General features: G+C 45.7%; 1 protein-coding gene across 12 annotated transcripts in view; it reads right to left on the bottom strand.

Annotated features, from left to right (window-relative positions):
• Nucleotides 1–2,752: 2,752 nt before the first annotated feature.
• Nucleotides 2,753–21,307, bottom strand: part of CAST (calpastatin) — a 58,315-nt gene continuing 39,760 nt past the window's right edge. For 7 of the 12 annotated variants that reach the window (XM_074933264.1, XM_074933271.1, XM_074933265.1 and 4 more), the window contains 18 exons: nt 21,117–21,212; nt 20,334–20,432; nt 19,154–19,237; nt 18,154–18,201; nt 15,990–16,094; nt 15,600–15,701; nt 14,840–14,941; nt 14,176–14,259; nt 13,343–13,390; nt 13,080–13,175; nt 12,372–12,470; nt 11,392–11,493; nt 9,788–9,880; nt 8,694–8,747; nt 8,199–8,288; nt 5,655–5,734; nt 4,540–4,606; nt 2,753–3,924 (listed from right to left, as the gene is read on the bottom strand). In XM_074933264.1, the coding sequence (XP_074789365.1) occupies nt 4,549–4,606; nt 5,655–5,734; nt 8,199–8,288; nt 8,694–8,747; nt 9,788–9,880; nt 11,392–11,493; nt 12,372–12,470; nt 13,080–13,175; nt 13,343–13,390; nt 14,176–14,259; nt 14,840–14,941; nt 15,600–15,701; nt 15,990–16,094; nt 18,154–18,201; nt 19,154–19,237; nt 20,334–20,432; nt 21,117–21,212 (1,440 nt within the window). In that variant the 3' untranslated portion in view covers nt 2,753–3,924; nt 4,540–4,548. The remainder of the gene's footprint in view (nt 3,925–4,539; nt 4,607–5,654; nt 5,735–8,198; nt 8,289–8,693; nt 8,748–9,787; nt 9,881–11,391; nt 11,494–12,371; nt 12,471–13,079; nt 13,176–13,342; nt 13,391–14,175; nt 14,260–14,839; nt 14,942–15,599; nt 15,702–15,989; nt 16,095–18,153; nt 18,202–19,153; nt 19,238–20,333; nt 20,433–21,116; nt 21,213–21,307) is intronic. The other 5 variants (XM_074933263.1, XM_074933267.1, XM_074933261.1 and 2 more) reach the window with 5 other exon arrangements.

The following is a 21,307-nucleotide window of genomic DNA, read 5'->3' as shown; positions in this document are numbered from 1 at the left end:
GAACAGTGATTTGGCACCTTTATCTACCGGTCCAAACAGCTTCCATTTCTGTTATTGGTTCTTAGGTTAATGGACCAAGGTCTGCGTGGTGACATCGTAACTCAGGATCTTCCATGTATTACTGTGTTTGCTGCCAAAAATCTGTCTTGCTCTTGTCCTAGCTTGGATGTTTTTAAAAGAAAATTGGGAAAGTTGCAGGAGAGTAAGGAACATAAGTCGTTTTACTGCTCTCTCTACCCAATTCCACTTTCAAACTCTAGTTTCTACAAAACCAGCCGTTTTCTGAGTGTCGATGATATTTTTTTTGCCAGATTGGAATTCTGTTTGAATCCCATAGCAGGCATCGTCACTGGAGTGACAGGTCGGCATGCAACAAGGTCACAGCTGGCGCAGGTAAGCTGTCCGGGTTCTGGTTTTGAAAAACAGTCGTGGTATAACTGAAATGAAAATCTGGATTAAATCGTAGGATGGTAAACGCATGACCAGTTATGGACCATCCGGGTCACGGCCTCTGCCACTGCCTCGAAAAAAGGTTACTTGGGAGCATTACGTCGGTGGCGCGGAGAAAGTCGTTCTTTGTTGAAGCAGCGGGCTCGGATGCAGAGAATGAACCTTCACCTGCCAAACCGTTCATGGTTTACCTGCCTCTATTAACATTTTCTACCCGCTCTGGAAAGTAGTGAGGAAGAAAAAATAAAATAGGTGTTTTCACTGAGCAGACAGAAAAAAACCCGATGAAGTGAGGAGCGCAGCACTGTTCTACATCTTCTATTCTGGGGAAGATTCTCCATGTGAATCATTTTGTCTGTTTACTCCAAAACCTCTGTCAACGGTAAAAAAACCCCAGAGTGGTCAATGTGTGGATTCAGTGGCACCCCCAACATTTCTCTTCAGAAGGTTTTGTTGCCACTTTAAGCAAGGTTTTTTTGCTTTAGGGCAAAACACAGCCACAAGGAATGCAACGTATTGAATATAAAATGAGGGCCTAGCAGGGCGTTGCTTTCTGCTTAGTACTTAGATCAGTTTAAGGGGTCTCTGTAAGGCCAAGAGAGAAAATCCAGCAACTCCCTTGTCTCCTTTTTGTGTCTTTCTTGCACTTTGTACAAGTATTTGCATCTCATGTCGCACTCATCCAGGTAAACCATCAGAAAATGGCGCGTTTAATTTGTACACACATACAGTCGCTGTGTCTTTGGAACGTATCTGCCTGCCATCAACACCAACTCAAGGCTGAGGTTAAGTTTCCACGATGAGCCCAGTGCTTAGGAATACCTCCTTTAAAGAAAAAAAGTTTAAAAAATAAGTGAGGAAGTTAGCTGCAGCAGTGCAGGGAACGCAGCAAATTGACAGAGCAGGAGCAGCCTCCAGGTTCCCAGCGGCTGCGTTCCCAAGCACATCAGGGAAGATGCCAACAGCTTCTTTCACATTTTTTTGTCAGCGGGTGAAAGAATCCATCAGTTCTCTGGAGGAGAAAAAGCGCCCGGCTGTGCTGTGTCCAGCAACCTACTGATAACAATATGCAATGATTGGGGGAAACGTTAAGAAAGTTGAAGAACAGCTGCAAAACAACCATCTGTAAATGAAGGCACCTTGCTCGTATTTGCTGGAAATAGCACTGAAAAGCTGTGAAAATTCAGGGCTGGAGGGGACACTCAAGTGTATGAACCTGTTTCTGTGGAAGGAGCCGTAAGGCCGCCCAGTGCTGCCGCTGCTCAGTATTTTTCTCCATAACGTTTTGTTGTACTGTCAGACGTGTTCCTCAGCCCAAGCACCATGCAATTAAACACCCCCCCGGCAGGAACTGTAATTAAGACGGCCTCTGTCAAAGTCACGACGAGGAGGGCTGTGTCTACACACGCTCTATCCTGGTCGCTTCTGCCCCCTCGGCACCAGCCTGGCCCGGGAGCTCGGCCGCACCGAGCCCTGGTCTGCCCTGAGGAACTGGAGGAGCTGAAGCCTCCAACATTCGTCGCCTGGAAAAGCCTCAAGGACAAGGGGTGGCCTTTGGGATTAGTGCAAGGAAGGAATTCTCTGCCGCAGGAGGCGCAGGGCGGACCGAAGGGTGAGGGAGCGGCGCCGCCACCTCCCCAGAGAAGCCTCGAAGGGCTAAGACGGAGACTGAGCAAAACCAAACTGCTGGGGTAAGACCCACAGATTAATTCACAACTGCAGCCTCGAAGAAAGCTGGGGACTGTAAGGGGGAGAGAACCGACAGCACCTGCAGCTCTAACTGCCCAGAAACAAAACCCGAGATGGCACCCACCAACTCAACTGGGCTGGAGGGTGAATGTGCCCCGGCCCCCGTCACGGACATGGGCTGGTGGAACCACCCCCTCCTCATCCCGTATGCAAATCAGCTGGTAAAATGAACTTAAAAGGCAACCGGCAGCGCTGCTGGGGTGGGGATCTGCATTCTTTGACTCTTTTTCCCCCTTCTTCTTCTTTCCTTTCCTTCTTACAGATCTATCAACAGGAGACTACGTCACCTTAAGAGTTTAAGCTCGTCCTACCCCAAGTAAAATATTTCAACTGGTCCTTTGGTGTCATTTCACCTTAATTTAACCTGAGGGGACCACAGAACTGGGCTCCCAATCCAGGTTGTGACTGACAAGTATTCTGCAGATTTTTTAAACACGTCATATTCAGTTTTAATATGCCTGACGTGTTTGGGGCTTTTAAATTATTTCCGGGGTTTCCTTTGTGTGACAACAGCTGTTGGAGCCGTTGTGATTGATAAGTTAGGAACATCGTCATGCATGCTTAAAAACTTTATTAGTGTGACACAGGTTCTCAGTACAGACTGCGGAGTACAGTCAAAAGTCTAAATATCCCCAACTGAAATCTCCGGGCTGTCTCTGTCTGCAAGGCCACACGCTCCAGGCAGGTACAAGCGTCGGTGTGACCTCCCTCTGCAAGCTGCTGGCGAAGCCGGGCCCGTGCCAGGACGTGCAAAAGGATGTTCTGCGGGTTACGGAGGCGGAGGGAAAGGCAGGGAGGCCCTCGGGAGGCCTGGGCTGTCCCCGGCAGAGCAGGCGGACGCGACGTTGCTCCTGGCGGCGCCAGGGACAGGCGCGGGGGCTGGGAACTTCGAGTGCAAACTAGAAGGAAAGAGTCCGCCTGTGGGCCTGAACTCCTCGGTCATCCCCGCTAAGGCTCGCGCTCCTTCACCTTCTGTGACGGTAACGGTGTCACTGTGACATTAGGATTGGGATTTGTTCAGTCCAGGAGACTCCTGAAATTACGAGGTAACAGTACAGGTACGATTGGAAATAAAAAAAAAAAGTAAAATCCTTATCTGGTGTATTTTGGTTGTTTTAACTACAGTTAAGGCAGCATCCAAAACACCTGTTCTATTACTAAATGCGCCTGAAGAAGCAGTTCATCCCCAGTTTTTCATTCTTTAGCTGCTCACAGCGTATCTGTGGCTTCCTCCCAGGACCTGGCTCGAGGAAAGACTGCACAGCCAGGCTGAGGAGAGCTGAAGAGAACTAAAGCTCATTATCTTCCAGAATACTTAATGCATTCACTTCAAAAATGCGAGCACATACATATTCTTCTGAGATTTACAGGCACTCTGTGGAGATTATGTGCAAAAGTCTGCAGATTTTTTTTTTTTTTTTTTTGGCATTGCTATTCAGTTATGAAATATATTTCTTGCAAATATAAAGCATTCTTTCCCTCTGAAAACTGAAGAAAATTAGAAAAAAGTCGAAGTATGTGAGTATAATAAAATGAATGGCTAGGAGAAAAAAACCCAAACACCTTAGCCTACTACTGGAAAAAAGGGAAGAGGAAAAACATCCAGCAAGTATCACTCTACAAAAACCACCCAGAATAACCACATGCGTTTGGCATCAGCTCTTGTTCTTCAGGAATAATTATCCACCAATAGAAAGAAGATGTTTTACATGATGTGCCAAGATCCTGCGGGGAAGAAAAAGAAAAAAAAAAAAGTTAGCGTTTACCTTCTTCAACTTAGGAAAAAAAAAAAAAAGAAATGCAGAAAGGCTCCATGTCCGAGGCCAGCTGCCAGACCCCTGGGTCAAGCATCCATGTGTAGTTGCCTCCGTGAGCGATTCCAGCCACTCAACTCTTTATGTTAAGGGTGTGATCTCCAATTAATCTCAGCACAAAGAACACAGGGACGGTGCCCCACGGGCACAGAACAAAGGGGTTTGTGTTTGACCTACGCTCGCTGTCCTTTTCACCGGAAAAACCACCGCTTGAGATCTGCCTGGGCTTCATTAATCTGCAAAAAGGTCTTACTAGGGAGGCCGTATGTCAGGCCCTGGAGTCCTTAGTTACAGCAACCCCACAGAATCTGGCTACATGAAGTAATTAACAAAGTGTATGGAAAAAAAAAAAGGCCTTTTCTGCCTAGGAACACTGAAGTTCAAAGTCATTCCTCGAGTTTTGTCTAACAGCATCTCTAACCATGTCTTGGCTCAGTCAAGAGACTGTCAACCCAATTCAGCTTTCAAACCACGAGCGTCAGTCGTCTCCGTGGCAGTTCGGAGAACAGGGAGGGAGACATCTCACCCAACAACGTTAGCGTTTAGCCTGTTTTCTGCTTCTCAGATTTCTTGCTGGAGGACTCTCCCTTTGCCTATGGAGCAAGAGAAGAAGCACGAGATGGTAAGAAACTGTGAACTCTGCTAAAACAGGGAATAAAACAGTGACATCAGAAGTCACAGGTCAGACATAAACATGATCCACGCTTGAAACACAAAGTTTAGAAACAGTATCTGTCATTTCTGTGGTGTATGTATTTTCATTTTTCCATCACTTTGTTTCGGATAAAGAGGGCTGTGGCTGACCTCTTCACCCAACGTCCTCGTACCCATTCTAGTGATCCAGTCACAACTCCAACATTAGAAAATACAGCCTTCTGAGGAGGAGTTAGACACCCCCTTTTTACATCAAAAACTGTAAGACAGTTTTGCTGTTCCGCAAAAGGCGCCTGTGGCAATTTCATCATAAAGAAAAATCCCATCGCTTGGAACGTGAAACCCAACGTTTCCAGAACACGTTACCACCTGACTCAGGCATCTCCCTGCACGTAACCTGCGAGAGAACAACGTGATGGGAAACACTTCACCCTGACCTAAATCCATTTTCTGTAGTTCTGGATGGCAAAAGCCACACCAGCATTTTTTCTTGTTGCCTTTTTAAAGTACAGAAGCAACTGCCTTCCTTTTCCCACCATGTATGTTTTCATTCATTTAAAAAAATATGTATTATGTTCGTAACTTACAAATGGACGGGTGGTTGAAGGAGCACCTTCTCACCACTTTCAGAATGCTGTGGTTTAAAACTGCCAAGAAAAGAGAAATGATGGGGATCCCGTGGCAGCTGTAGGCACATGGAGGGTGACTCCAAGATGAGCAAACGCCTCTGGAGCAGGCACTGAGCCACACAGGCAGGGCCACGCTCATGTACTTGAGCCCTGTTTATTACAAACTTCCCTTGAAAGGCTCTGCTTTTCTCCTATGTGTATGGTCACAAAACTGGATCAAGTTCAACCTTTTGATGTAAAATTCTCCCCAGCAGAATATCTGTGTAGGATGAACCCCAAATGCTCCTGCCCATCTTTCGTGTTTATCGTTTGTGGTACCCACGACTGACTGTATCTATTAGAATATGTATGTTTATACCGTTTTAGGGTTTTTGCGTTTTCCTTTATCCTTTGGGGTTGGTTTAGTGGTGATGGTTTCCTTTCCGCTTTTGTCCTACACTCCAAAGAAAAAAACATAATTACAGTTACAAACAGAAGAGGGAACGGGTGTCTCCGCTGGCGTCAGCCGTGACAGCGACTGTAAACGCGGCTGTGAGGCAGGAGAGGCCCAAAGGCTGCAGCTTGATCCTGGGGGGACCCGTGTGCCGGGGAGCACACACGGGCAGGTTCTGCATTTATGAAAAAGCAATAACTCTGCAGCAGAAGATTTATCTCTGAAGCTGGTAACCAAGTAACAGCCCTTAGAACACCGGCAGTCTGTGTTAAGGCGCCGAGGGCTGGGTGTCACGGGAAGGCCCTGGGGGAGCACTGCCGTGCACAGAAGCGCCGTTCGGAAACAGCTGTTTCCCCCTCAGGAATAACTACACCTGGTCTGAACTTCACTTTCAAAACTGCTGCTTCTCTGCCCCGCAGGAGAGGAACAAACAGCATAAAAGCCCCCGTTACCATCATCAACATTTTAAGTACAAACTTGCAATGCTCTCTCGGTTGGAGTAGAAGCTTAAGGAATGCGGAATTTCACTCGGGAACTGGTTACGGTTCCACAGCTATGTCCAACCATGGGATGCTAATATATGGTTTGGTCAAAGACTGTAAATTCAAGCTTTGTTTTTTCACCTCTCCCTGCAGGAAGCAGGGAACAGCAGGGACGGGCTGGCAGGAGCCAGCAGAGAGGAGAGACAACGGCCGCTGCGTTACCTGGACGGTGCAAAGACCCGCTGCCACTCCCAAACCACGTACCACTGCCCTGGCCTGCAGGTGGGGACCAGGGCACAGCACGGAGCCACAGAGGCACAGACTGGTTTGGGTTGGGAGGGACCTTAAACCCACCCAGTGCCACCCCCTGCCCCGGGCAGGGCCACCTTCCCCCAGCCCAGGTTGCCCAAAGCCCCGTCCAGCCTGGCCTTGAACCCTTCCAGGGAGGGGGCAGCCACAGCTGCTCTGGGCAGCCTGTGCCAGGGCCTCACCCCCCGCACAGGGAAGGATTTCTGCCTTACAGCTAATCTACATCTGCCCTCTTTCAATTTAAACCGTTCCCCCTTGTCCTATCCCTCCCCCTGATGACGAGTCCCCCCCCCTTTCCCGCAGCCCCTTCCAGCCCTGGGGGGCCGCTCTAAGGTCTCCCCGGAGCCTTCTCTCCTCCAGCTGAACCCCCCAGCTCTCCCAGCCTGTCCTCCCAGGGGGGCTCCAGCCCCCCAGCATCTCCGTGGCTCCTCTGGCCCCGCTCCAGCAGGTCCGTGTCCTTCTGCTGTTGGTGCCCCAGAGCTGGACCCAGCCCTGCAGGGGGGTCTCCCAGAGCGGAGCAGAGGGGAGAATCCCCCCCTGGCCCTGTGCCCCCCCTGCTCTGGGTGCAGCCCAGCACACGGGGCCTTTCTGGGCTGCCAGCGCACGGTGCTGGCTCACGGGCAGTTTCCACCCCCCGACCCCCCGAGTCCTTCTCCTGGGGGCTGCTCTCCAGCCCCCCCTCGCCCAGCCTGGGTTTGTGCTGGGGATCACCCGGACCGGACCTTGCACATGAGTTTAGTTAACAGCAAGTCTCCTTTCCCTTAGCACACACTAGAGGGCAAGAGAGCAAACGGCAAACAAGAGGGACTGACGGGTTCTAACCCTTAACTGGTTCTGTGAGCACTTGCAGAAACCGAAAGGAGCCCACGATTTCCCCACCGATACCCCGCCGGCTGCCCCAGAGCGCGCGGGGCTCATCTGCCAAGGGCACTGTGGTGGGTGTCTCAAAGCCACACAAGACCCCTCTTGCTGTCCAAGCTCAAGGTCACAAACGCCAGGTGACGAGCAAGGAGAGGCCACGTCTGAGGGTGATTTTTCTGTCGCGTGTTCCAGATCTCAGTCCCCTTCTTCACGCTCTTCCAGCACAACCGTCCCTTCTCAAACACCACCATGTGCAACACTTCGCTGGGAAAGGCCTGGCCGCTGTTTGCCAGCTGTGTTTAAGCTTGTATGACAAACAAACGCTCTGTTTCCCATTACAAGACCCCTCCAGTCCATTCCTCCTTCACCTCTGTCAGCTCTCCTGTTTTCCCTAACACATCTAAAACTCGTTTCTGCTCTTACCATTTCTCTCTGCAAAACCCTCCTGGGCTGTTTCTCCGTTCCAGCCTACAACTGTCACTAGTGCTGCAGTGCAGCAATCACTGAAGAAAGATTTCTCTGACTCCACCTTTTTTGGACACACTAATCTGTACAAGAACTGCTAGCACAATTCTCTGCTCAACTTACTTCTCCAAGCCCGTCTTACCCCTCTAAAAGACTAAATACGACAAACCTTCCTTCTTCCAAATGTTTAACACACAGCAAGACACATCAGACTTCCACTGTAAGAATCTCACTACAGCTGGACAGCGCCTTACAAAGATGCTCTAAACTGAGCTACCACCAAGAAAACTTGAGGAGCTTTCACAGAGTGGTGAAAAAATACTCTGCAAGTTATTAGCAGAAAATGTCCTACCTTTGAGTGCTGTGGTGTGGCGGGAGCCTTGGCGCAAGTGTCGAAGTCACCTGATAGGGCATCGATAGCTGCAGAGTCATCTGCAGGCTGCTGCAATAATTTTAATTCCAAAGTCACACAATATGCAGTACTTCCCACAGTCAAATTAACGTTTCAGGAATTTTTGTCTGCTTTAATTATCACTTTCTTCGCAAAACCCTCAAGCCTGAGCTCTAGACATGTGTTAGAACAGGGATGTCCATCCCAGGTTTCCAAGATAACAGTTTCTTTGACTACTGGACCTGAACGTTTGCAGCGTCGTTGTGCATAAAAACTGTATTGATGGTGAAGAGTCAACTCTTCACAGAAGTCTTACTGCCCACACTCTCACCTACTGCGTCCAGCAGCATTTATGAGGATCTGAGATGCATCACACCTTGAGCCTACGACAACAGTACTTCAAAAGAAAAGTCCGAGCCCACAGCATGAAACAAACAGAAATGGTGTAAATGTTACCTTTTCTCCTTTGCGTTTCGCATCATCCTTTGCCGCTGGCTTTGCTGGTTTACCCTTGGGAAGAAGAAAGATCACATCCTCATGCTGAATGGGTGACATTATTTTTTCAAGGCGAGTACTTCCGTGTGACACCGCGAGTTTACAGATTTCCAACAAAGTTGCACCATTCTCAACTGATCTATTTCCTTTCCCACGCTGGGTATTCAAAGCCAGGTCACGATGTGCTTTCAGGGTTTGCTACTCTGACTGTGTCTGCAATATCATCTTTCTGTCCTTGTAGCCTACTGGACAAACAGTCTCCTGACCCAGAGAAGACCAAATCCCGGTCAGAGCAGTCCCGTGCCCCGGCCAACGGCAGTTCTGCAGGCTTCAGGCACACCACCAAGGTCATGCCTGTACAGACACTTTGTCCCCAGACCTGGCACAGAACTACCGGTGATCAATAGGGATTACTACCCACAGTGCGCAACCATCTCCTGTTTCAAAGCAGAGTATAAAACCAAGCCGTTAAAAAAACACCCTGTTTTTTCCCCCTGGTTTTCTGGAGCTCCTAAACCACCGAGCCAGGCCAGTGTAACTGGAATCGATACTCCTACATCTCCAGGACGCTGACTGCTACTGGCTGCTTCAAACTCACTTATCTGTCCGAGTTGCCCAATTAAAAAAAAAAAAACCACCAAAACCGCAGCTGAACAATCAGCTCTTCCTCTGCAGTTACAACGTAGGGCAACAGCTGGGGAAAAAGCTATAAAAAAGTATTTAGACCTACAGAAAACACAATTTCAATAGGGGTTATGGAATATACTTCAATGGCTTTCTTTTGTGACACACAAGCCCAACTGATCTAATGGGAACAGTTCTATGAAAAGCTTGGGTTTTGGTAATTGCCATTCATTTTGCCAACATCATTATCACTGCAGATTAATTTGTTTGTTTTTTGAATTAAATGCATGCAAGGATATACAGAGCTACTCTAAATAGCAGATATTTACATGTTTAACCCTAATACAGAACTACAGTACAAACACTTACGTGTTCAGCTTCCCTTTCTGGTGGTGCAAAAAAACCCCAGAACTAACAAAGCTTTTCCTTACCTGCTCCCCTGACTCCAGAAGTTTTTGATAGTCAGGTGGGATAGTATCATCTCTTTCTCCAAGTTTGTCTCTGTGTTCAGATTTAGCCTTTTCCTGAAAGCATGTAATTTTTTAACAGCTTTAACACTTATGTTAGACATACCAGCAAACAGTAAGTCAGAGCGCTCATTAAATCTGGGACAGGTGCCTTTTTTGAATTTAAAATTGTAAAACTACCAGAAAAAAAACATGGATTTGTTTCACTGTGAAGTGTGTTTCAGGCCTGAAAGTTTTAAAATTACTAGCTCTCGATAAGTATACACATTTAATAAATTAAGCATCTATAGGCACGGCAGCATCCCAACACAAAAAAAAAAAGTTTTGTCAACTTCCAGTTCTGCTTTTCGTCAGTGCGACTGGGAGTCCCTGCCTCGAGTCTCACCCAGGTTTAACACAAACCCGGAGTTCCTGCCGCGTCCCACCCGTGAAGGGACCCGAGCACGTGCAGCAGGACCCAGGCACCCGCCCCCCCAGCCAGGCTGCCCCCAGCAGCGGACGCGTCTCCTCAGCCCTCGCAGCCAGGGCCAGTCTCTGACCCCGCACAGCTCCTGAGAACTGCACCGGGGCGGAGTGTTCCTCCCAGCCCGTGTCTTTTCCCAGTTATGCTGCTCTGAGTTCTGGCAAACCAGAAACACGCCAAACGAAACACCTGGCTTAGAGACAAGCAGGGTTTTAACCCTATTGTTAAAAACTGCTTTTGTATTTGTTAACACCGACATTTTACAGATCTCCTTTTTTTTTTTTTCTTTTTCTTCTTCATTTTGGAATATAAGCTGTTTCCATGCCTTTGTGAAGAGCAACACATGAAGAAAGTTGTGCTCCTACCGCTGCCCTGAGGCAGGGGGGCGTTGCTGAGACCTCGCACATCCTCACTCCCTTGCTGTGGCAGGGGACACCCGCACCCAGACGGCACAAACCTGCTCCTGCGGCAGCCACCAACCTCCGCACCGAGCCTGGCCTGAGATTAAAAATCTCCTTCCTAAATTGATTCATGGGCACCTTATGGTGGTTTATTTCCTCCAGTAATGTCCCTTATCTTAGGTATTTCAGTTTACAATTTATTATTACTACTGCTGTTTTGCAGAAATGAGTCTAATTTTCTTATGAGCAGAAAGGTCTTTAGACAATTATATGAAGAAAGGCAAAACAAGCAGAAACAAGCATGGAATAATGACAACAACAGGTATGAAATAAAATTGCCAATTTCCTGTAATATTTCAACACTTATCTCCAAGTGGCTAAAGCAGAGTAACTAATCCAACGTTTTTCACAAAACACACAAGAAATCCCGCTGATTGAAGAGTGGTTGATAAACCTGCGTGTAGCACAACATCAGAATATCTGTTTTTTTCTAGTAACCTTACTCCTACATTTGAAAATCACGTGCCATATACTCCTATGAGCTTGCAAGTAGTAATGCAGTACACCATTTTAGGAAAAATAATCTTGAGAAAGTAATGTATCTCAGATTTCGAGGGGTTTTTCCTGGTTTGTGGGGTTTTTTGTTGTTTGTTTTTTTTTTTTTTCCCCCCAGACTGCACATGTTCCAGAATGTTTTTTGTTACCTTCACTTTATCCACCACTGGTTTGTTCTCATCAGGGTCTGGTTCCCTCTCTCCCAAGGAATCAGACAGGAGATCCAAGGCTTCATCCATCTCCTTTCCCCCCTGACAAAGTATAAACACACTCGTGAAAGCAAATTTGCTGTAAAAATAATTTAATTCATCGAGCTAATTTGAGACTGACTAATGAACTGTCAACCTTAGCAAACAATGAACAATCAGCTCTTCCTCTGCAGTTACAATGTAGTGCAATAGCTGGGGAAAAAGCTATTAAAAAAATATTTAGACCTACAGAAAACACAATTTCAAGTGGGGGTTACGGAATATATTTTAATGGCTTTCTTTTGTGACACATAAACCCAACTGATCTAATGAGAACAGTTCTATGAAAAGCTTGGGGTTTGGTAACTGCCATTCATTTTGCCAACATCATTACAACTGCAGATTAGCTGCTAAGGAAGTGTCAATCTGAATTAAAACGTATTAACACTTTCCCTCTCACAGTATGTACTCTCACATTTTGCTAACTCACACCAGTTTTACCCAAGCACTGGTTCGGGAAAAAAAAAAAGCCCTCAGAACCAGCTCAAAGCCAGGTGGGAGCGGGTTTACAGTCGCCTTTCAAACCGGGCTGGAAACACTAGAGGGAGCTCCCCCCGCAGAGATGGAGACGGCGTGAGCCAGGCAGCATCCCTACTCCTCCTCCGGGTACCAAAAGGAGGTCAGGGCCTGCCGGACCCCCCATTGCCCCTTACTCCTCCTTCCCCACTACGGTAGGGACCGCGCTGCTTTTATTCTGAATGGTCCCACCACCTTGGCAGGAAAAAGAAAGGTGTGGGTCGGCCAAAGGCTCAAGCCCAGAATTAAAACCACCTGCACAGGCAGCTCCGCACAGGGACGGAAGGGCGGGAACGCACCCGCCCGCTGACACCCCGGCCCCTCCCGAGAGCCCAGCCTGCGCCCAGGACTGCGGAGGTCCTTACCGAGGGAGCCGCTGGAGGAGCCGCCGACTGCACTGAAGAAACTGCAGCAGCAGAGATAACGTCTGAGGAACCCGCGGGCTTGTCACCCTTCTTGGTCTTCTGAAACAAGACACAGCATCGTTACTAAGGGAAAAGCGCGCATCAAATTCCACGCGTCCGACAGGCGATGCCTCTACAGCTTATTTCCAGGACTTTGTCTTTCTCAGCAGCTCTACTTATGTCAGACTGAAGCCCCTTCCTAGGAACCGCTCTGCATCTCAGTTTGTTCACGCGCACCCTCCTGCCTCAGGTTAAACCCAGCTTATGTCAGAGGCAGGTTTAATGTGACTTCAGAGGAGCTCAGATTGCGCCGAGCCCATCTAGAGTCCCAGGTAACACTTTTAAAACACTCAACCGCAAAGCATTACTTATGCAAGCAACTGGTAAAAAGACAATTAACATACCTAGTTTTTTCTTATTATTAAAGTCCTGCTCTCCTATTGATTTATTGCAAAAAATATTTTAACTACTGAATTTTATTGAGTTACTGGATTTTATTTTGCAAAGTTCACATAAACCTTCTTTTTTTAATTAAGTTTCTTAATTTTATTGAGTTACTGCATTTTATTTAAGAAAGTTTACATAAACTTTAAGGGAAACAAATAAAATATCCAGATTATTGAAATAATTTGAAAATAAACCAGATTTTCAGAAATCAAATATACTCACCTTTTTGACAGCTGGTGTAGGCAATGGTGCTGACTGCGATGGAGAAGAGGAGAATCCTTCTGTCAAACCCTCTAAAAGTTCATTTTCACTCATGGGCTACCATTAAAAAGAAAGGAAAAAAGATCCTTCAGGTCTTTTAATCTATTAAGAAGTCAGCAGGTAACAGTCTAACTCTGTTTTTAAACTGAAGACTGGGAAACCTTACTGACATTTGGGTAAGTAAATCACAAATGAAACATTTATCTGAATAGTCACTTTTTTACCTGGGATTTTTCTTCCGGTTTTGCTAAGAGTGGTTTTCCATCTTTATCCTACAAAAGAAAAATCCCCTTACATTAAACAAAGCAGCCCCTAAACGGCCACGGAACACAGAACTCTGAGAGCATCCGCTGGAGGACAGAGCGTTCCCCAAGACAAGGATCCAACTCGTCACCTCCAGCACGTCACTCCAAGTGTCACTGAAAAAACCCAGGCCCTGTGACTGACAAACATCGAGGGCTGAAAAGCCATTCAGTGTGGGGTTCTGAGCTTCTCTACTTTGTGTTTCAATTTCCATGGAAACAGCACGGCTCATAGAGAAAATTCCAATTTCCAGGCTGCTGACGCTGCCCTGACCAGGGCCCGGAGCAGCTGAAGCTTCTCACAGCGTCACTGGAGTTGGGCGAGTCTTGGCTAGACCCGAGCAACCCGCCTATGCCAAAGGAGTTCCGTGGAGACGTTTGATTTTATCTGAAAATATTTGAAATCTTTGAAAATACCACCTTGAAGCGCTGGGTTTTTTTTAACAACTTTGACCAATCACAATTTGTTAAGTTCTAAAATGCAACAAGCTAATGAAAGACACCAGTGCGCTAATCTCAGCCCAAATTATTCACGCACAGGTACCTGCAGCTAAACCACTTCTGTGCCTGTGGTTTATCTGTCACCTGATGACAGCTGTCAGATACACAGCAACCACAAACCCCCATTTTTATACACTATAAAAACAGCTGAACCAAACATCAACGTGTCAAACTGAAACGGGGTTTCTGTTTAATCCACACATCCTGAGGAACGAAAGGGAAGCAAGACTAAGACAGCACATGAGAGAAATTACTTTCGCTCCTGTCAGTCTGTACTCTGGAGGAATTGTTTCCTCATCTTCACCCAGTTTTTTGCGTTGTTCCTGTTTGGTTTTCTCCTGTGAAGGCAGAATAAAAATAGTATTAAGAAACAACTACATCCCAACAGAAATGTCTATGAGCAAGCATTCAAAGTCTTCAGTCTCCTGATTCAAACTAGTCTTCCTAATTCAATCCAACTACAGATAAAAACGTCCCCCTGGGGCAGGGGAGGGCGAGTGAGTGGCTGCCTGGTGTTTGGCTGCCTGTTGGGTTTAAACCACGACACCAGATCAGTGACAAAACCCAGTGTTTTACGTATCGTTCCTAATTTAAACAGTTCACCATAAATCTGTGCCCTTTTGAAAAAGGAGCATACTGTATGCTACCTCTGACGCGCGTTACCCCTGCTTTAGTTCAGCTGTAAGACACAACGCAAATGCAGTTTTTAGACACTGAGGGAACTACTGTACTGCAACGGGCAAAATTATTAAGACAAGGTACTCGGTGTGTTGAAATCCTACTAGCGCTTCCGAAGCAGAACACAACTGGGTACAGAAGTAACTGTATTTTCTTAAAAAGTGAAAATATTATTTCTAAACTGTTTCTAGCCTCAGTAAGGCTGAAGACAATGGCTTGCAGGTCTGTTTGTTTCTCTACCTTAACTCTGTCCACAGCAGGCTTCTTTTCCTCTGGATCAGGCTCCCTCTTGCCCAGGCTACTGGACAAGGCTTCCAGTGCTTCATCTGCCACGTGACCAACCTGCAAGGATACAGTAAAAAACGAGTTGTTGTTTGGAGATCTGCTGCAACTGAAGAAACGTCTTCATACCCCACCACTGCCAGCCACACGGTACTCCAGGAAAAAACTGAAAAGTAAACTAAAAACCTGTAGCACTTCTCTTCCTGTCTTCACACACTTGGGATCTGCTCAGTTCAAGGCATAAGGAAACTGTGACAGAGGTCGCTCTGTGAACAGGCTTCTCCTTTCCAAAGCCTTACTCACTGATGAAGTGTTCCACAGGGGGCTTGGCTGGCCGTTTTGTTTTTTAACAGAAGTGTATATATTCTGAGCAGAGATGCAGGAACATCTGCCATTAATGCGATCTTCCGAAACACTCAGTGGGACAATTTGCCTCTTGAATTTTTCTTTCCCTGCAGTACTTACTGAGTTCACTTTTAGAGCAGTAGGAACTCAAGCAGACCACAAGAACTGTCTGTTTGACTTCCTCTATTGAGAGGGCCACTCTCCCCATTCAGTTTGTGCTTGACTGGATTTTTTTTGGAAAGTGCTCAGCCTTCGTGGCTTACCTCTATGGAGGGAGAATATGCACCACTGAAATAAGCATCTTGCCAATACACTACACAACTGCACAAATGAAGCACTGAGTTTTGCTTTAGCTCTGGCTAAGACAACTCACTGAGGACACAGCTGAAGGAGCTGACGACTGCACGGTGCAAGCTGCGGCACGAGGGACCACTTCATCCTGGGTAGTTTTTGCAGACACGGGATCTGAAGGCTTCTGAAACGGAGCAATGACACTGCATTTTACTGAATATGCTCAGTAACCCAAAATGTACCTGTTAAGTGGCTTTTTAAAATTTTTAAATACAGTACAAATCAAGAAAGACAAGTCTAAATTCAAAGGTAGGTGCCCTTCAGCTAAGGACCAAGTGCCAATTCTGCACGTTCCACTGAAGGCAACAGGGCGGGAAAAAAACAGAAATATTTCTCTTGAGAGAACAGTAGCACTATCCAGTCTTAGCAAAACTATCACTGTCAGCATCTTCAATGAACCAGAAAGACGTACTTTGGATGTGCTGCTGGGCTTCGATGGTTTGGGCTGTACTGCAGGCTGTGCCGGGCGGGCAAAGTCTTTTGAAAATTCATCGACAAGATCAGATTCGCTCAAAGGCTGCAAAAAAGACAGATGTGGTACAGGTGACTCGTCGCCTGCTTTTGATTTATTTTTTTGAGAACTGTATTTCAGCTACTCAGAAAGCAGGAAAACTTTTGTAGCCTACACCAAAACAACCTTTCACATTTACGTGCAGCAAATCAGCACGAATTCTGAAGCGTGTAAAATTAAGAAAGACACTTTTCAGAATGACTCAGTTGCTTTGTTATCAAAATTCGGTGTAATGCAGAGAACATTCTGTTTACAGGGCTACTGAAAAGGAAAACACAACCTCTTAATTAGAAAAAAAAAAGAATGCTAATAATTACTAGGTAGTATTTACTCTAACAGCATCACGTTGTTATAATGCTTCAATTACATATCGATAGTGGAAAGCAGAACCGTCAGATTACGATTCTCCATTTGTTTCACTTTCTCCAGCAGAAGCAGAGCTCCCTCAGGGCAGTGTCACCTAGATGTCCCCTTAGCTTGTTCACTCACTGACTGCTGACACTCTGTGGCTTCCACTGTACACGTTTTAGGGAAAAGTGAATAAACTGCAGTTTCAGTTCCTACTCCGAGACCTGTTACAGTCTGTTGGTACTATGGGATCTGGTACTCCGTGTCTATACACTTCTGTGGGCTATTACTAATGCTCCCGGGACCCTTCAAACTGCTGCTTACACCTAAATGTTGAAATCTTTGCTAGCGGTGATCGCCATTCACTTGCCAGGTTAGGGCTTATTTGGTCAAACTCATCCTATGTAAAATGACATTTCTGAAGGAGAGTGAGTCTCCCGTTCTCCCTCCTACTTTCCTTCCTCTGTGGATCAGAGCCCCTAAGTCTTCATAAAATGCCTCATCACAGAGAGCCCCACTTTTCATAATGTCTGAATTCCTCTTTCAACCACTGGATCGAAAAAAGCACTTAGGCTTTTTTTCACAAAAGTAATGCCAGTGCGTGTGCTTACGGGTCTGCAGAGTGTCTGCCCAAAGGAACAGAAGCCCTAGTTGAAATCACAAAGGAAGAACAACTTTGCATTCACCAGGGATCAATGAAGAACTGTAAGCGACTAAAGGTTTTTCAACTATTGACACAACTTCCTTTTTTTTTTCCTGGATTTGATTTCAGAGATGTAAATTACCGGCGGGACCACAGGAATACTGGCAAACACATCTTGCTCAAAATCACCTTCTTCAAGTGATAAATAGCAAAAGCAGAGCCGAGAAAAATACTGCAACGTATGACTTCAACAGCGCTGCGATTCACTTACAGACCAAGGATTCAGTGGCAGTTGCGTCTGACTGACAGAGGTGGAAGAGCACAGGAATACTGACTCTTCTACCAACTGCTTCATTCTTTCGGCACAAGCCTTCACGATTCTGAGCTCATCTTCTGTTTGGGGTTTGTACTGGACCTTAGTCAAACTATGAACCAACCTCCCTTAACTCACACCATGTTCCTCTTCCAGAGGCCTGGGGTTTTTTTTGAGTGCCATCTCCTTATGCTCCCTGTGGCAGAGGAAGGCCTGTCTCCTAACACCAGTGCCTGGTCCCCGCAGAGCACCGCTGTTCTCTTCATTCTATCCTGCATTTTCTAGGACACGACAGATACTTTTTGCAAAGTCCAAGTTGTTCTTTGTGATTAGGAAAATGTCAACAGCAGCTTTTTCCTTCTTTCCAGTCGTGTTCCTCTATGTTTGATGACTAATGAGAGGGAACTGTCGAGAAAAGAACAGATTTTCCTGCCTTGCCTCTCCCTGTCCTTCAGCAGCTCCAACAGACTTCTGCAGAACACCCCACACAGCCTTTGTTTGTGTCACCAATCACTTCTGTAGCTCTCTCCTATCTCAGGGATCTCTAAACCTTTTCCTCACTCTGAGCTCCTCATTCACCACCAGTGAATTTCGATACAGCCAACTTTCACCTGACAATTCACATCAGCAGGTTTTGCACAAGGAAGCAAAGCACACAGGCAGACCAGGAGACTTACTTAATGGCACAGAGAGAAGTGGTGACAGAGAGGGAGAAAACAGGGTATCAGTTCACACTCCTACAATACTGTCAGTTTTCTAACCTTAGGTTTTTCTTCAGGCTTTGGCAATATTGGTTTTCCATCTTTATCCTAGAAGTAAAGTAAACGTTATTGACATCCTTCTTTTAAGAAGCGCCATACTCCAAAATCACCAACATCATAATATAAATGATACACACAAGGTGAAATCAGTGACACCGTAACAGGGATTTCCCTAAACAGGGAAAAATTGTACACGGCCAGGTAAGTGGATAAAAAAAGCAAATCTCATGTCAGCACAGGGCCAAGAGGACAGAAATTTTCATTCCTATCAGTCTCAATATGCAGCAGGAATGATTTCCATAGTGAACAAGCAGGAATTTCATCCAGCAGGAAAATGAGCCTTGAGTGCAAAAGACAAACTTTTGCACTTGAATAAACAGGGGGTTAAATCCCAGGTCTGTACTCAGACAGTCTTGAAATCTCTAAAGAGAGGGGTAGAATTGTTGCTTTCAAAACAGAGTGTTAATATTCAGCTCCAGCCAGGCCAGTTTACACAGCAACCTTGCTAACATCAGTTATACTAACAAGGACCAAAGAAACTTTCAATTCTGAACTTCATGGAGAACATATCCCAGTTCTACTGTTGTTTTGCTTAACCATGAACAAATCTCCATCACCTGAAGTGACAATCTGGAAACAGGAGTGTCACTTCCATACCATTTTCCAACAGCGTTTCAAGGCCACACTACAAAGCGATGAGCACTTCTGTACAGGGACAGACTGTACAACACCGAGGTTAACGGGAGAAAGGAGTAACACCACCGCCGGAGGAGGAGAGGTGACCTGGGAAGGTCAGATCTTTGCTCAGAACGCCTGAAAAACTCCGCTGTGCCCACAAAGTAAGGGAGGGAAGCTAGAGAAACAGAAGTCACCAACAGCAGAAAGCTGTTGATTCAATACTAATTTTGCTTGGTTTCACCATGTTTTTCCCCTCTCTGTGAGGAGAAAGTGTCAGGTGCAGTGGCCTATTTACACAGCAATGGGGACATGAAAAACTTACCAACTCTGGTGTTAACCTGTATTCTGGAGGTATTGTATCATCACGTTCTCCAGACTTTTCTTCTTTTTTCTCTTTAGCTTTTGCCTTAAAAAAGAGGAAAAAAAGCACCTTAGAGATATTAAAATAAAAACTCAGTATGCTTGACTTCACTATCAAGATTCTTCAGCCTACTGTTTGAAGAAGTACTATCATTAGACAAAACTATTCATGTATCAAGATATTAAAACTCCTCAATTTATTCCTATCAAATGTCTGTGGTAAAATCATCACGGTTTAAGAATCAACACCAGATGTGAATATGGCTTAATTCTTATTTTAAATTCTAGGAAACTTCAGACATTGTTCAGAGCCACAACTTTGTGGCAGGTACTTTTTAGGGGTGTACAAAATCCTCAGGTTTCCTTGGATTTCATCACGCTATCAGCTGTTAATTCTGTATCTTTTCCCATCACTGCTACCAAAACACGGCTCGCAACGTTCTCGACCTCCTTCATGAAGCACTGCACCCACTAAGTTATCTCAAGGCCCAGAGTGACCAAAGCTACAACACAACATGCTGGTTTTTGTCAGCACTGAGCTCCAACATCTTCTCTTGGCAACAAAAGATTTTCTGCTATTTCCCTGACATTTGTTTGCTCTGAGCTGGAAGGGGAATATACCTGGTATTAGCAGGGTTATAGGGAGAGTTTGCAAAACTAGACTAAAAAGTAAAAGTTTAACATGCAAACACAGGGCTACTGTTCAAATCTACCTCTGAAAAAAAACAAGTCTTGGAAGACACAGCAAAAAGGCAAGACCCAAATTAGAAAGATAATGGGGTTTGATGGGAAAGGGAGTACAGGCACCAAAACCTCAAAATGTTAACTCAAAATCCAACAGCAAATACGTGCAAAACGGAAGCTTGCATGTATCCAGTGCCTGGGAGAAAAAACAGAGCAACCACAGCTAACACAGGGCGAGGTGTATGTGTGTGTGCCTGGACAGACAAATGGAATGCTCACTGCTCTCCAGACCATCTCACTATATCCTCTTCCACCTGTACCCACTTGGGATTTCTTCATTTTCTAATTTCTTAATCACGTAAGACTCAGACATTCCTCACTGGTGCAGTATCGAACAAAGAGGACTCAGGATTCCACAGCAAGTCCAAAAGCTGAGGAAAAAAGGAGTGAGAGGATACCTCTGACACCTCCACAACAGGAGTGAGATCTTCTTCAGGCTCAGGTTCAGGTCCACCAAGAGTATCAAGAAGAGCTTCCACGGCATCCTCTTTAATCTCCTGTATTTAAGAAAGTATGCAACTTATAATTTCTTTAAACTGACACAGGCTTTACCTTACATGCATTTTATGCTGTATGTGAAGCAAACTGCCAGCACTAGACTGGTTATTTCTGTCTGGCTTTACCCGATTTCCTAAATATCACACTGCAGGATATGGAAAATGATGTAGTAAGATTCGCACAGTCTAATCTAGACATATCTCCTCTTAAGGAGATGGGGAAAAGAATGAAAAAAAGAAGGTGAAAAAAAGCACAGTATCACATAACACAATTGCCATTTGCTTCGACATGGCAAACCCAGAAAGTGTTACGGTCACACTTACTCTCTGCAGAAGGAAAAAGAAAGGTTTGTAAAACGTGAGAAAATTACATCAGAGCCAAGTTTTAAACGCACCTCACGTAGCGAAGAAAACACACGTTTCTACTCTATTGCCTCTAGCCAGAAGAACCGCAGAAGAATGCAGAAGCAAAATCATCTGGACCACTAGGGCCAGATCTCTGCGGTACAGTAGTCCGAGCAACAGCAATTCCTATTACACCTACATTTCCTACTATAAAAACAGGCTTTACAAATGCAAACGAGGATGATGAGCATCTTTACAACACCTGGCACACATAAAACACGACATGTGCTTGTAAATTTTAATTAGAAGTTTACTAGTCGAAAGAATGACTGTGTATACCTCTTCTGATTTTGTTTTCTTCTCCTTAGGAGGAACCGAGGTCTTGACTGAACTTGCTGCCTGTGCTTGCACGATTTCTCCTTCCTTACTTGGATTCTGGGAGAGAGATGAAATTACAGGCAAGTTTGCAAAAATAAAAAGAAGGGGAAAGATCATTTCAAGCGAAATATTAGGATAATAATGGCAATGTT

Source organism: Athene noctua, chromosome Z (genome assembly GCF_965140245.1).
Source record: "Athene noctua chromosome Z, bAthNoc1.hap1.1, whole genome shotgun sequence".
Lineage (NCBI taxonomy): Eukaryota > Metazoa > Chordata > Aves > Strigiformes > Strigidae > Athene > Athene noctua.
This window is presented reverse-complemented; position numbering and strand designations above follow the sequence as displayed.